The sequence below is a fragment of the Platichthys flesus genome, chromosome 22, assembly GCF_949316205.1.
Source record: "Platichthys flesus chromosome 22, fPlaFle2.1, whole genome shotgun sequence".
Taxonomy (NCBI): domain Eukaryota; kingdom Metazoa; phylum Chordata; class Actinopteri; order Pleuronectiformes; family Pleuronectidae; genus Platichthys; species Platichthys flesus.
Window position 1 is genome coordinate 14,945,231 of NC_084966.1, and position 15,624 is coordinate 14,960,854.

At 41.3% G+C, this 15,624-nt stretch overlaps 2 protein-coding genes across 2 annotated transcripts in view; one reads left to right on the forward strand and one right to left on the reverse strand.

Annotated features, from left to right (window-relative positions):
- Window positions 1-15,624, forward strand: part of LOC133933462 (histone H4-like) — a 556,161-nt gene that overhangs the window by 521,041 nt on the left and 19,496 nt on the right. Inside the window, exon 5 of the mRNA XM_062380582.1 lies at window positions 2,660-2,675. Coding sequence (XP_062236566.1) covers window positions 2,660-2,675 — 16 coding nt within the window. The remainder of the gene's footprint in view (window positions 1-2,659; window positions 2,676-15,624) is intronic.
- LOC133933464 (histone H4-like) overlaps window positions 1-15,624 on the reverse strand; it is a 408,656-nt gene that overhangs the window by 26,208 nt on the left and 366,824 nt on the right. The window contains exon 5 of the mRNA XM_062380586.1: window positions 12,794-12,809. Within this exon, the coding sequence (XP_062236570.1) occupies window positions 12,794-12,809 (16 nt within the window). The remainder of the gene's footprint in view (window positions 1-12,793; window positions 12,810-15,624) is intronic.

The window sequence follows — 15,624 nt, forward strand, 5'->3', positions numbered from 1 at the left end:
GCACGGGGTAGACAATAATGGCGGAAAACAGAAAGTGTTCGTAATAATTATAACAGTAGGTTTAATATGATAGGTTAAAATATTGGAGGGGTGTCGCCGCTAATCCATTTTGTTCTCCCTAGTTGGTCCACAGCCGTAGTCCCACGCCTCTTGTCACGGAATCCAGGAAGTTACAAGGAGCCGCTCTCCGTCACGCTCCTTCTCTGATAGTTGCTAGGCAACTCTCCCTATCCTGACAGTTCGATGTTGTGTTTCATAAACTAGCCTTGAGTAAAGAATGTTGTGTTCCTGCTGTAAGAACTAAAGCATAACAATGTCACTCAGACCCTTTATCTACACACAGGTGTGAGACTGACCAGTGTTTTGACGCACATACATTTCTATCTAATTTCAATATTAAACACTAAGAGGAAAAAGGTTATTAATTATAATTTGTATAAAGGCCTTATATCTGGCCCAAACAGCTCCTGTCTCCACCCTCCTTTCATTTTTTTTTATAGTTCTGTTTCCATACTCCTCTTCACTCACAGACAGAGAAGCAAAGATTTTGAAATCCCAACACTATTCCAGTCTATTCCTATTCCATTCCACGTGTTGATAATCGTAATATTTCTCGCTTGTTTCAGGACAAAAAGTAAAACTTGCAGTTCTGTCTCGCTCCAACTGCCATCTTTAGAAATCTCCCCATGATGCTTCAGCTTCAAGTGCTCGTGCATCACGGTTGAGCTGCTGTGATCATTTTTGATTTGCAGTGTTTGCAGAGAAAGATGTTGTTTGGTCTCCGTCTAAAAAACTCCCACACTACTGTTGTGAACGAGTCTGTGCAGAAAACCTGCTGCTGTGTTGTTCATGTGTGAAACACAAACCCTGGAGAAACTCTGGAGACAATTCTCTGGTTAACCCACAGGTCACGTCTGAAAACAGCTTAACCAACTAACTAACCTCCACTCGCTCTGCTCTGCTGGTGTAGTAGATTGTTTATTTGGCCTCAAAATATAAAACATTTCATCCTGGAAACACTTGGTTTAACCCAGCTAACTTAACGAGCTGCGTCGTAAGACCAACTATAAACCATCTCAACATCTCTGCTTCCTGAGTGTGATCATTCAGAAATAATAACATTCATCATTAAATGACACAACACAAGTTTTTCCAAACACTTCAGGATATAAACGTGTGTATTTGTGTTTCAGTGTCTCCTGCAGACGTACAGCAGCTGATGGTGAATAAAGAAGAGGTTCTCCCTGAGCAGCAGCAGTGGAGCCCCCTTGTGGACCAGGAGGACCCAGAGCCCCCCAACATTAAAGAGGAACAGGAGGAGCCGTGGACCAATGAGGACGGGGAGCAGCTTCAACAACTTGAGCAGGCTGATATCAAGTTCACATTGACTGCTGTCACTGTGAAGAGTGAAGAAGATGAAGAGAAACCTCAGTTGTCACAGCTTCATCAGAGTCAGACTGAGGAGAACAGAGCGGATTGTGGAGGACAACAACCAGCCAGGATCTCAGGTCCTGATGGACTGTTACAACAAGGTACTGAGGACAAGACTGTAGACAGTGAAGATGATTGGATGCAGACCAGGGAACCTCCGTCTGGTTTAAATACAAAAAATAACAAACAGCCACTAACTGATTTGTTATTTTTCCAAGACGAGACAAAGACGTAACGAAAACGAATCTTTGAAAATAAAAACTATGACGAAATCTATTTTAATTTTCGTTGACGAGACGAGATGAAAATGTTGGTGGTTGACTAAGTCACAGTAATTTTTAAAACATTGTATCAGGCTGTCATGAAGTATCAGGAGTGGGCGAGTGAGTGTGTCTGTGTGTGTCTTTTTATGTGTGTGTGTGCGCCCCAGAGAGCGCTCCGGTCCGTAGCTCCGCCTCGCGCACTCGCTCAGAGAGACACAGTGAAAGCAGAGCGCGTTCTCTTGGAGCAGCCTCTCAGTTACTGACTGCTTCTTAACTATGGAAACAGTGAAAACACAGAGTTTCTCTGGTCTCAGCTGCTCAGAGATCAGCGCCGCAGCTTATTCATCAGAGCAGAAGCTGCAGTTGGTTTGTACCGATGTTCAGTTTCTGTGTCCGGCTCCAGTCTGACCTACTCTGCCTTTTTGTTTTCACATTTAAAATTAAATATATATTTTTAAGCTATTAGGCTGCAGCTGTAGGATTTTATAGAAAAGGAGTTTAATGTGGCTATTAAATGTGACTAAAATGTAATTTGTTTTCGTCGACTAAAACTAGACTAAAGCTAAGAAGGATAAAAATGACTAAAAGGTGACTAAAACTAATATGCTTTTTTGTCAAAAGACTAAGACTAAATCAAAAATAGCTGCCAAAATTAACACTGCTCCTAGTGTGGTAAAATATTTAGACTAATGGGTTATTTAACTGCACATGACTAGTCAAACAGGAGAGAATGGATTTACCTGCTCTTCAAAATTTAAGTTGCATCGTTTGTAACATCATATTTATTGACTGGGAATCGAACTCCCGACCTTCTGGACGACCGCTATACCCCTTAGCCACAGCCGCCCGTTTGTGCCAAAATTGCAGATGGGGGACTGTCCACTAAATTGGTTGTCAGATGGCAGCACACACATGAGAAGATGCAGGAATAACAAAGAAACAACTGTCAACCCCAGCTACCACAGTGCCCTGTGTGTGGCTGTTCTCACTCTCAGGTCATATTGTCCAGAAGAGGAGAGCAGCATTGTCTCCAGAAAATGTAACATGCTTGTCTGTCTCAGCAATTGGCTGAAAGTCAGAGATGATTAGGCACAATTCAGTAAAAGTAGCAGGGATCTTCCTGTTCTAATTTTCATGTTTGTTTGAACTTTAAGATTTTGCACTTTAACATGACAGATTTGAATGACTGTGTAAAATGTGATACAAGACCCAAATTTGGCATGGTGGTTCCCAAGGGTCTACCTAACAAATTTGCCTGATGTGCCACTCAAAAATCCAAGATTTGCTTGCAGGTTGAATGTAATATTTTATTTTAACATGACAGATTTGAATGACAGTTCAGTTTACCGAGGCCCTTGTTATGCTGTTGTTCAATGTTAAAGATGACAGTACCAATGGTGTCTCAAATACACCTGTTTTTTTTTTTCACTAATCTGGATGTTTCACTGAAGAAAGAAGCAGTGTTTTTTGTTTCCATGGACATTGGGCATATCTCAGCTGGATATATTTTTTTTTAAAACAATTTATCATACATGATATTTAAATACCTCGCTGCCACTTTAAAGGTAGGAGTTATAGGCCTGAGCCTCTTTGAAAACACAGCTCTGTGTGTAGTTTTGTGATTAAAAAAAATAAAATAATTCAACAACAGTGTCTAAAATACACGCTGTCTGAAGGTAGTTCTCATTCATTTATAAGATTTAGTCTTTAGAAGAAAAACATTTTGAAGTGTGAGGTTAATTAGGTTATTTTTTTTTTATCTATTGACACACCTACTTTATATATATATATGAGTATGTAAAAGCGGTGCTTTATTTGACTGGGTGAAATAAAGCCGCCATGTTGGATCAGCTGGAGCTTTTATTTTCTTTATTGAAGTACATTCCATAATCTATTGTTTATTTTTTCCTTGATTTCTAATTCTCCTGATTTTATTTTAATAGAGAATAAATTAATAAAACAGATTTAATAAGAAGAATTGTGACCTGGAACTCGTGTAGCTGTGAGGCTTTTTCTTTCCTATGTTGAAGTGGATTCTTTCAGGTTGGTTTCTGCAGCGGAGACGAACAGGAAGAGAAATGATCAGAAGACCTGAGAGTGTTAGTAACGTTTGAATTGTTTTATGACACTTGACAAGATGTCGGCTCCGGATAGTGAAGCCGAGGTTGTGAAAAAGATTTGAGAAGCAAACAAATGAACTTTACTGACCGACAGGCTCCGTCTGTTCAAGCTGTGAGTTAGGGCCTAGGGCGCAAGATGCCAAGAGGGCGCTACAAGAGGCTGATTTATCATGACATGATTCATGCAATGTTAACCTTACAGTAACGTCACCCCATCGGGATGAACCGGGCAGGTCCTAACCTCTCGACCAGCTCATCTACTCGGGGCATGGGGTAGGTGTCAAACAGAGCAATTTCATTTAACTTTCGATAGTCTGCCATCCGGCTTCCCAACGAGGACTATAGGACTGGACCAGTCACTGTTTGACTCCTCCACCACCCCAAGGTCAAGCATTTTCCTCACCTCGCCTCTGGTGGCCTTCCGTCATGACCTCAGGGATTCAATATGGTCGTAGCCTTACTGTCTTTCCCGGCTCTGTATTGATGTCGTGGGCTATGGCTGTTATGGCCAGATTTGGGTCATTCTGTGGTGCATTTGTTCCACGTGCTCCACGATGCTGCGCTGTGTGGACGGCTGCTGTTCCCAGGCTTCCTTGGCCACATCCAGCAAGTCCCGGGGTCGCCGACCGTACAGAAGCTCAAACGGTGAAAATCCAGTGGAACCCTGGGGTACTTCCCGTATTGAGAAGAGGATATATGGCAGAAGTTGGTCCCAGTTCTTACCATCAACATCAATTACCTTGCGCAGCATGTGTTTTAGGGTTTTGTTGAACCTCTCTACAAGTTCTTCCGTCTGAGGGTGATAGACAGGTTCTGATTTGTCTCACCTTTTAAACTTCGGCACAGACATTTCATCACTTTGGACATAATGCAGGACACTTGGTCTGTCAGGATTCCATCCGGCAGGCCCACTCTACTTAAAAGCAGAAACATCTCCCTGGCGACTGCTTTCCCAGTAGCAGGCCGTAGAGGAATATCCTCCCAGTAACTCAGCATAATGTCGGCAGTACTCCTCCACTGCCCTTTTGACTCCCGGCCAGAAAAAACGGCTGAGAACACGTTCATACGTCTTCTCCCTCCCTAAATGCGCCCCTAGTAAGTGGGAGTGGGCTAGGTACAACACTTTTAAAGCATAGTCTTTGGGGATAAGCAACTGTTCACCGATATCAGAGTTCTTAGTTACCCGGTATTACAGCTTATTCTTGATCATAAAATGTGGAAAAGACCTGTGTAGACCCGGCTGTCGGCATTGGCTCATCCCGACCCGGACACTCTCTGGCTAGGTGTCCCTCTCTGCCACAGGAAAAACTTTGTGGGATTGAAGGAGGCCACTGGGTTCGTTTTGCAGCCGGTCTGGTCCAGAAAGGGGGTGTTCGGGCTGGTGGGGAACTGACAGCTTTCCCTACCATATCGCTCTCTGCATTAGCTTTAGAATGGTTTGGCTTGTTATTTTCTGACTGAATCAGACTAGCCATCACCCTGTGATTTTTTCTCATAAGGCTATTAATGTGTCCACATTGGAAGGCCCCTTCTGGTCGACATACCTCTTGACGTCATTTGGCAAGCCTCGTGTACACCGGTCAATCACCACTCTGTCCACTATGGGCGGCCCTTCTGCTTCTTCCAACCAGCTCCTGGTGTGACGTACTAACCCCATCACCTGTGCCCGGACGGGGAGATCAGGGTCGTAGCTCCAGTCATGCACTCGCTGTGCATTGACGGGGAGGCTAAATCCATATTGAGCTAGGATGGCAGTCTTTACCTTATCTTAATTCACGGCATCTGCAGCTGAAAGATCCCGACAGGCTTTCTGAGCTTTGCCAGTCAGGAAAGGCATAAGGATGTTCGCCTATTCTGGTTTTGGCCATTTCTCTCTCGTTGCCGTCCTTTCAAACAGCGCCACATAGGTCTCGACGTCATCATCTGGCGTCAGTTTAGTCAGCACCTCTCTTGGCTTCCGTTTTCTTCCGATCTTCCTGTTGCTATACACAGCTCTACTACAGCTGTCTGCAGATTTGTCGGTGAGGTCAGAATTGCTCTCAAGATCTCTTCCATGTCTGAGGTGCTCTATTCCAACTCAGTATACCCACTGATAGCGAAGACTCAGATAGCCCACATTCTCCACCATATATGGGAGCCTGGCCTTGCAAGCGTAAACAGTGGGTAAACGAACTGGAAAAAGAGTAGTCAGAAGCAGGGGGTTGTGGTGAATATAACTCAGGAGTTTATTTAAACTGAGAGGGAAAAGGGAGAGGGCTTATAAGGGTAACTCAACAAACTTCACCGGACTGGCAGGTGTCATCTGGGGCTCCGCCGGCTGTTCCTGGTCCAAGAGAGAGAGACAGCAATTATTCCTCTTCATTAGTATCAAAGGCCTATTACCCTGCGACTGTCTGGGAAAGTGTCTGGTCCTCACTCCTCTGTGGCTCAAGACAGTCCTCCCTCCGTGTCCTCTGGTTGAGGTTTAAGATGGCTCCTGATTGCCTGGTTGATTCACTCCGCCTGTGAGTGACAATCAGAGACACCTGGGAGGGGAGGAGTTCCCTAGGAGGATCCTCTGGTGTAGTACCGCCCATCCAACACCACGCCTCTGGCTTTCCTTTGTTTGGCTGAACTCAGCCATGTGTGGCACTGCTCACCGGCTGGGCCATCACAATACCCACCCCTCTTAGTTAGAGGTGGATTGTACAGTGCTCTCAACTCAGGCCTCTGAGTTTCCAGCCTCGCAGCAGTTTGCATCTTTTTTTTTTGGCTAAAAGGTTCATCTTTACAGATTTACTTCTATTTCAAACAGACACTTCACATTTCATTAAGAGCTACTTAATACTTTGCAAAATACTGTATACACCATTAGGCACACGTAATTATAAGAATAGGATAAGTATGAAGAAAAGTAATATGTGTTATAGTCATTGCCTGATGGTGTCTTACATCATGGTGTGAGACAGGCATCATGGTGTAATCTTTACCTTCTTTTTCGGCCAAGGCAAAACACCCACACTCTTGTTTCTCCTCAGATTGTATAAATATTTCAGCTTTGCAACCGGTACATTTGGTATAGGCATAGAAATGGCCCAGCTGAGAAATCAAAGGAATCTTAGACATAATAGCAATCAATGACACTGTGACATTAAAGCAAACTGGCAACGAAATATAATTATTTTCCCAATGAAATCCTTTGTAGTTTAAAAGTTTTTTCCCAAATTGATTTTATTTGTTTGAAGGAGTTCCCATTTACTTAAATTGTACTGGATTTTGCTACAATGCTTTTTACCCCTGAAACTCCAAATGGGATCTACATTTGACTGTTTTTTATTCCAGAAAACTACAAAATGTACTTCTATTTTATATTTTGTAAATATTCTATCTGTATTGCACAAGCTTAAATTATAAACAAAGGTAACCTTAAAAACAATGTCTTTATGCAAAATATTAGGTAGTTAAGGATCAGTATTTTACTTTTGAGTAAAGCGAATAATTGAGTTGGAAAATCAGATACTTTTAAAGCAAACATCTGATTTGAAATAATTCAGATTGTTAAGTACATCTGATCTAAACTAAATTTGCAGATCTAACTGGTTTCACTCCAAACAACTTTTTTCAATTGTGTGTTACCAAATGAAGTATATTATTGTACGACCCCACTTGCTAGGGAAGAAGATGCATAAAACCTGATGATATTGGTAAATAAACTTGTTTGATGTATTTTAAAAGTATGATTGCAATGACAACACTGTACTTAAATTAATCGGAAAACAGGCAGAAGGCTGCTAGTTCAAATAAATGAAACTGTTTAAATCACCTGTCACCACCTGCTCTTCTTCTGCCACTTTAAACAGTCAAGCTCCTACACGTGCCACTTGCTTCACCTTGTGGATAAATTACAGTATGCCTCCAGTACACCATCACACACAGCCTCTGACATTCCTGTCAGGATTACTCCCAGATTGGACTTTATATGTGATGAACCAAAAAAAAGCAAATAGTCGAGGAAGTGGTCTAGCCTAATAAAGGTGTAAGTGTCAAAGTTTAAGTACCGTTTTATCTTTTGAATATCAATGTTTTAGATTGTGTAGCACTTGTCTGGGGCTAGTATTAGAAAAAAGCACAATATCTACCTAGATTTCGAAGGAGAGGTAGGCTTATGTCAAAGAAAAAGTTGAACAAATGACCAGTTTATTGATTCAGGATCAGTCACCGAACAATCACAATATATTTGTCGGTGTATTTCAACATTTTTGTCAATTTCAAAGAGAATAATTTGTGGATCTGGATGAAAAGATCTGACATGTTTCGGAGAGTATTTATGAGTGTGTGAAATGTGTCGCAGATCATTATAAAAATCTTGATCTAGACTAGAGTAACGTGGAGGTCACATGAATCCCACCTGTATCAGTTTTTCTGAACGTAGCCTGAGTTTGCAGGATTACTCAAAAACTACTGGACGGATTTCCATGAAACTTGGTGGAAGGATGTGGGTCAAGAAAGAAGCATTGAACTTTGGTGCAGGTCTGGATCTGGGGATGGATCCAGGAATTCTTCCTCTTGCTCTTTAACATGGTGGGATAGGATGTGATTCACTGAGTTCTTAGAGAATAATTCCTGGATCTTGAGGAAGAAAATCTGAGAAGATTAAGGGACTGATGTTTATGAGATTGCTGCAGATCCTCTACTGAGTGACACTGTGGTTTCAGATATGAGGCCGTGCATCTAACATCACAACATGCAGCGTACACATGTAATAACTCTTTTTATTGAAGTTTTCTCATGTACATGTTTATTTTTCATCATTGAGATAGATATCAACTAACCAGCATCTGGAATCAAGTAGCAAACTGGGACAAGAAGTCATTGTTATGTATTTTTTACTTTCCCCGACATATATAGAGTATATAATACAGGTGGGAGGAGGGGGTGTAGGAAGGGGTTAAGGGGTCAGGATGAGGAGGTGCTTGAGGTAGAGGAAAGATGCGAAAGGCGATTAGGACGAGTTCCGTTGTTTAAAATTAAAACATTTAAACATGTTCCCAACTTCTTCTTCTTCTCGCTATTCCTTCTATCTCTTTTTTAGTTTTTTCCTCTCCTTCTTCTTTTTCTCCTGTTGCTCTTTCTTTTCCTGCTTCTTCTTCTCCTTCTTCTTCTTGACCTTATCTCTGTGCTCATTGGTCTTCTGAAAAGACAGAGACAACTTACATAAGCATTTTCTTCTTCAAAGTCTGCACATGAACCAAATCAATCCGTATAATTCAAATCTAAAATGATCTAATGAAACGTACTGGAAGATTGATGTTCTGCAGATTCAGGTGTTTTAATTCTTCATCCATCTTTCTCTCTTTTTCCATTGAGTCTTGCTGCTTAGCAGACAACTTCTCCTCTGCCTCCCTGATCTGGTTCATGAGATCCTCTTTCTTCTCCTCATAGTTCTCCTGCAGATCCACAAATTTCGCCTTCCACTTGTCTTCCACCATAACCTTGTCCAGGTCCTTGAGCTGAAGATCAGCCCTCAAGGAAAAGTTTTCTTCCTCCTTCACATTTATAGTCATCTTTAGATCTTTGAGCTTCTTCTCCAACTCTTCCTCTCTGGCTCCTGCTGTGTCCAGAGACTTCTCAATCTTGAACAAGTCCTCTCTTGGATAAAGCAGCCTAGAGACAGTAGAGGCTATCTGCTCCCTCAGAATTGCCTTCATAGCAGGTAGCTCTTTCTTTAGAGCACGTCTGTCTGTAGATAGATCAGCCAGTATAGCTTTCTCTGCCACGTGCTCCTTTATAACTGTGTTCGCAGTATCCAGCTTCTTCTTCAGTGCAATGTTTCCTTCAACCACAGCAACGTTATATAGCAAGTCGGGTCGTAAGACAAAATTACTTCATTTGGTAACAAACAATTGCAAAAAAATGTTTTAATTAGATCAGCAAATTTACTTTTGATCAGATGTACTTAATAATCTGAGTTATTTCAAATCAGATGTTTGCTTTAAAAGTTATCAGATTTTCCAACTCAATTATTCGCTTTACTCAAAAGTATAATACTGATCCTTAACTACCTAATATTTTGCATGAAGACGTAGTTTTTAAGCTTAGCTTTGTGTATAATTTAAGCTTCTGCAATACAGTTAAAATACTTAAAAAAACATATATAAATACATTTTATCGTTTTCTGGAATTAAAACATAGTCAAATGTAGATCCCATTTGGAGGTTCAGGGGTGAAAAGCATTGTAGCCGAATCCAGTACCATTAAAGTAAATGGGAACTCCTTCAAACGAATAAAATCTATTTGGGAAAAAACTTTTAAACTACAAAGGATTTCATTAGGCAAATAATTCTATTTTGTTGTCAGTTTGCTTTAATGTCTCAGTGTCTTTGATGTCTAAGATTCCTTTGATTTCTCAGCTGGGCCATTTCTATGCCTCCGCGCCTATATACCAAATGTACTGGTTGCAAAGCTGAAATATTTATACAATCTGAGGAGAAACAAGAGAGTGTGGGTGTTTTGCCTTGGCTGAAAAGAAGGTAAAGATACACCATGATGCCTTTCTCACACCATGATGTAAGACACCATCAGGCAATGCCTATAACACATATTACTTTTCTTCATACTTATCCTATGCTTATAACTATGTGTGCCTAATGGTGTATAAAAATATTTGACAAAGTATTAAGTAGCCCCTAATGAAATGTGAAGTGTGTGTGTTTTAAATAGAAGTTAATCTGCAAAGATGAACCTTTTAGCCAAAAAAAAGATGCCTACTGCTGCGAGGCTGGAAACTCAGAGGCCTGAGTGGAGAACACTGTACAATCCACCTCTAACTAAGAGGGGGGGGTATCTACATCCGAGGGTCCTACATGGATCCGTTTCCCTCAATGTGTTTGTAATGAATCCAGAAGTTGCTGACGCTTGTCCCTTCTGTCCACAGAGGGAGACAGTCTTTCACTGTCTCACAGAGTGAGGGCAGCTGTCTCCTCTATTTCGGTTTCTAATTCTGTTATTAACTTTTTTTAATCAAGTTTTTTCATGTCAAACTTTCATTCTAGCTCACAAGTACATTAAGGACGAAAAAAGGAAGTGGCAACTTTAGATTTTTTTCATCTGGGTCAATTGAAATGGCAATTCATCTCAGCAGGAGCAAACATCTATTCTAAAATGAATGATAACATCAAGACTAAAAACTGATCTGGTTTTCTTTATGATGACCAACAATATGGAGGATTTCAAAGAGATGTGGGGCTTTGAGAAAGTTTCATATTATGTAGAGGGAGATGAGCTGGTTTTACTCATATGTAGGTTTGAATATGCTTTGATGAATTTCTTTTTTTCAGTACTTTTTTGTGTCGTTTCTTTATTTATTTGTATAAAGTTTTTTAGAAAAAATAAAAAGGGTTTGAAAAAAATTTAAAGAATCTCTCTCTCTCTGCTGCTTCCTCACAGCGAGCTAGGCACTCAACAAAATCACGACTGTTTGATGTCCTTGGTCCTAAACGTTTGGACTAGCTCCCCATTGACACCAGGACAACAGAAAGTCTACACATCGTCCACCCACAGATGATATGTATAAAAAAAAACAAATAGTGATGACAAAATATTAAAGGGGACATATTATGCCCATTTCACCACAGTTGATAAGACTTTCTGTATCTGTTTGTTGTGTTTCTTCATTGAAGCTACAATTTTCAAACTACTACACCTTCTGATAAAGATGTACATTATTTAAATACATGCATTAGATAGGTGTGTATACACTATTTAATTGTATGTGTATATTTATTCATACAGGGCATATATTCTGAGTGTGCGCACACACACACACACACAGACACACACTAACAAAGGGATCGTGGGGGGCTACAGCTTTGGAGGCTAACCTCCAAAGCTGGCGGTTAGCCAGCGACGGAGCTCCAGCTCGTCCAACATGTCAGCTTAATTTCACCCACAGATCCAAAAAGCACCGCTTTTATATACTCATATATATATATTGTTGGGCCAGAGCCCAGCGGACGGCCACCAGACACAGGTCAGAGGTTAACACAAAGAAAATCTACACATAGGCCTGTATAGATCAAGGCCTTGCGGAACATTCCGATGCACCTGTGGGTACTTTTACCTGGTAGTTTCAAGTAACCCCTAGCAGGTTTCAAGCCCCCCGCAGGACCAGGGGAACCCCTGCTGGGTCTGTAGACGCCCAGTGAGGGCCAAGCCCCTCCCACTGGGGTCCAGCTCTTACACACAATTGGCTTAAAGCCAGCATCATCCCGTGACCAAGTCCTCAAGGAGGAGGAGCTCTCAGGTAGTTTAAAACTGACCCCAATAATCTCCGCCATTTACCCTGCTCTGAGGACGTAAACAGACCCCGCCGGGTCTTCCAGATGATTTAGTTGCTAAAAGGGGGCAATTACAAACAATCGTTTGTTTAATTTTCATTTTCTTTTATCTTAAGTTGAATCTTATTTGGAAGACTGTTTTGTTTTTAGCTTGAAAAGGCCGCGCACAGGAACTCGCTCGCAGGCCAAGCTGCGAGACTTTCTTTTCCACAATTCACCACTGCGCCACAACTGTTAATCCCTGCAGGACAAAGCATCATTCTGTCGCAGAAGGACGAAGCAGAATCCCGTCAAAGAAGACGAACAAAGGTTAATTCCGTTCTAAGAGCAAGAGACGAATTCGCCAGTCCCAGCACGAAGCCGCTGCAACAGATGAACCAGCGCTATCAAGCTCAAGCCATGACTTCTTCATCTAATTCCGGGGATTCGCTGACCGCATGTTCCCCGAGGAACACAACACGAGATTTACTGGACTTCCGGAAAATCCGCGCACCATAAAGTACAAACAAACATGAAAATTAAAACTGGAGGATCTGCTACTTTTACTGAATTGTGCCTAATCATCTCTGACTTTCAGCCAATTGCTGAGACAGACAAGCATGTTACATTTTCTGGAGACAATGCTGCTCTTCTCTTCGAGGCAACATGACCTGAGAGTGAGAACAGCCACACACAGGGCACTTTGGTAGCTGGGGTTGACAGTTGTTTCTTTGTTATTATGTGTGTGCTGCCATCTGACCACCAATTTAGTGAACAGTCCCCCATCTGCAATTTTGGCTCAGCTTTTTTTACAATATAAAAGGTTTTTCATTATTATTTTCTATTTTGTTTCTGTCCTGAATAACATGATCCAAATGCTAAGTACCTTAATTAAGATGTGTAAATGTAATGTTTATACTGTGTAAATAAAGTATTACAAGTATTATTTGTTGTGTTATGTTGGGTTAGGGTTAGGGTTTCTACCATTTACAGTATTACAATGCCAATGTAAAAATATTAGATTCAACCTACAAGAAAACATAGAAATCGACAACAAGATCATTCAAATCCAACAAGTACATGCATATCTTTGAGCAAAACCATTTTCGGCAGACTTATTCAGCGTCCATCTTGAAAAACTGCCGCATTCTTGGTTTTTTGAATGGCACATAAGGCTGATTTGTCAAGTAGACCCTCGGGAACCACCATGCCAAATTTGGGTCTTGTATCACATTTTGCACAAACGTTCTATTACCTGCCCCACTATAAGGTGATAAGTTAGGAAGCATTGAAGCTCCTTTCCTTATCATTCAGATTACGGAAAGCTGTTATAATGTCGGCTAATGAAATCCTTAAGGTCCCTTCTCTCTGAACCTTCCTGTGAAAAATTTATTTTTTCTAACAAACATGCGGCTGTGTCTAAGGGGTATAGCAGTCGTCCTGAAGGTCGGCAGTTCGATCCCCAGTTATCCCCATCTGCATGCCGAAGTGTCCTTGGGCAAGATGCATAACCCTGAATTATCCCTCATATAACGACAAAGTGCTGCTAATAACTGCACTGCATGAATGTGTGTGTGTGAATGGGTGAATGTTAAACTGTACTGTAAAGAGCTTTGAGTGGTCATCAAGACTAGAAAAGCTCTATATGAATACAAAACCATTTACTATTTACAGCCATGGTCACATGTCCCTCCACATTGTAACAGCCCCTTCGGTCACTGATCAGTAAGCACACTGATTTAAATCAAACATATGAACTGGTTAAGAACATACATATACATACTGTGCAAGGGAAACATTTAAAGACAGGTTAAGGGGGATTCAAATTTCTCTATTAACATGTATAATAGTGAAATATTAAAATGTATAATATGAGCAGTTGCTGACTAATCCGAATAAATCCTTTGTTTCCAATGATGCAACCTAAATCTTTAAGCAAACAGAGGACGTAAATTCATTCTCTCCTGTTTGACTAGTCATATGCAGTTAGATTACCTATTAATCTAAATATTTTACCAAACTAGGAGCAAGTAAATGGTTTCTCTCCTGAATGAATCTTCATATGTCCAGTTAGTCTGCATTTTTGTCTAAATGTTTTACCACACACAGAGCAACTAAATGGTTTCTCTCCTGTATGAATCCTCATATGTAAAGTTAGAGAACCAGTGTGGGCAATTCTTTTACCACACACAGAGCAATGAAATGGTTTCTCTCCTGTATGAATCCTCATATGTAAAGTTAGATGGCTCTTTTTTCTAAATCTTTTACCACACTCAGAGCAACTAAATGGTTTCTCTCCAGTATGAATCCTCATATGTACAGTTAGATCCCCCTTTTGTCTAAATGTTTTACCACACTCAGAGCAACAAAATGCTTTCTTATCAGTTTTACATTTCAAATCACTTTGTTTGTTTGTATTTAAACCAGACTGAGGTTCCCTGGTCTGCATCCAATCATCTTCACTGTCTACAGTCTTGTCCTCAGTACCTTGTTGTAACAGTCCATCAGGACCTGAGATCCTGGCTGGTACTGGTCCTCCACAATCCGCTCTGTTCTCCTCAGTCTGACTCTGATGAAGCTGTGACAACTGAGGTTTCTCTTCATCTTCTTCACTCTTCACAGTGACAGCGGTCAATGTGAACTTGATATCAGCCTGCTCAAGTTGTTGAAGCTGCTCCCCCTCCTGATTGGTCCACGGCTCCTCCTGTTCCTCTTTAATGTGGGGGGGCTCTGGGTCCTCCTGGTCCACAAGGGGGCTCCACTGCTGCTGCTCAGGAAGAACCTATTCTTTATTCACCATCAGCTGCTGTACGTCTGCAGGACACACTGAAACACAAATACACACGTTTATATCCTGAAGTGTTTGGAAAAACTTGTGTTGTATCATTTAATGATGAATGTTATTATTTCTGAATGATCACACTCAGGAAGCAGAGATGTTGAGATGGTTTATAGTTGGTCTTACGACGCAGCTCGTTAAGTTAGCTGGGTTAAACCAAGTGTTTCCAGGATGAAATGTGTTGATCCTTTCTGCAGAAAGCCCCTTATTAAATACACGTAGATAACTTTGTTGTTTCCAGCCTCTTGTATCTCCAGATTTCCATCACAGCAGTCAGTGAGACAGCGCTGCAGTGACGTGTTGCTGTGTACAGCTTTAGGAGTGTGACCATTGGTGCACAGATGTTAATATTCAGGCAGGTTAGCTGTGTTTTTCAGTCATGGCTACTGTGGATGAGTTTCTGAGTGCTCCGTCAGAGGAGTTATTAGACCGCTGTTCGCGGGATCAATTAATTCAAATTGCTGATAATTTCAAGATGGATATCGGGGATAAACGTTTAAAGGAGAATGTCAGGAGGATCCTCGTGATAATCTGGTGGAAATTTGAGTTATTGATACAAAATTCCAGGATGTGACTCATGGGGAAATTAAACGAATGGAGCTGGATGTTTCGCCGACTGAGTTTATCTCATGTTGAGGGCCAGGTCCCTGTTTCTCCTGCGCTGTCACGCTCTTTCG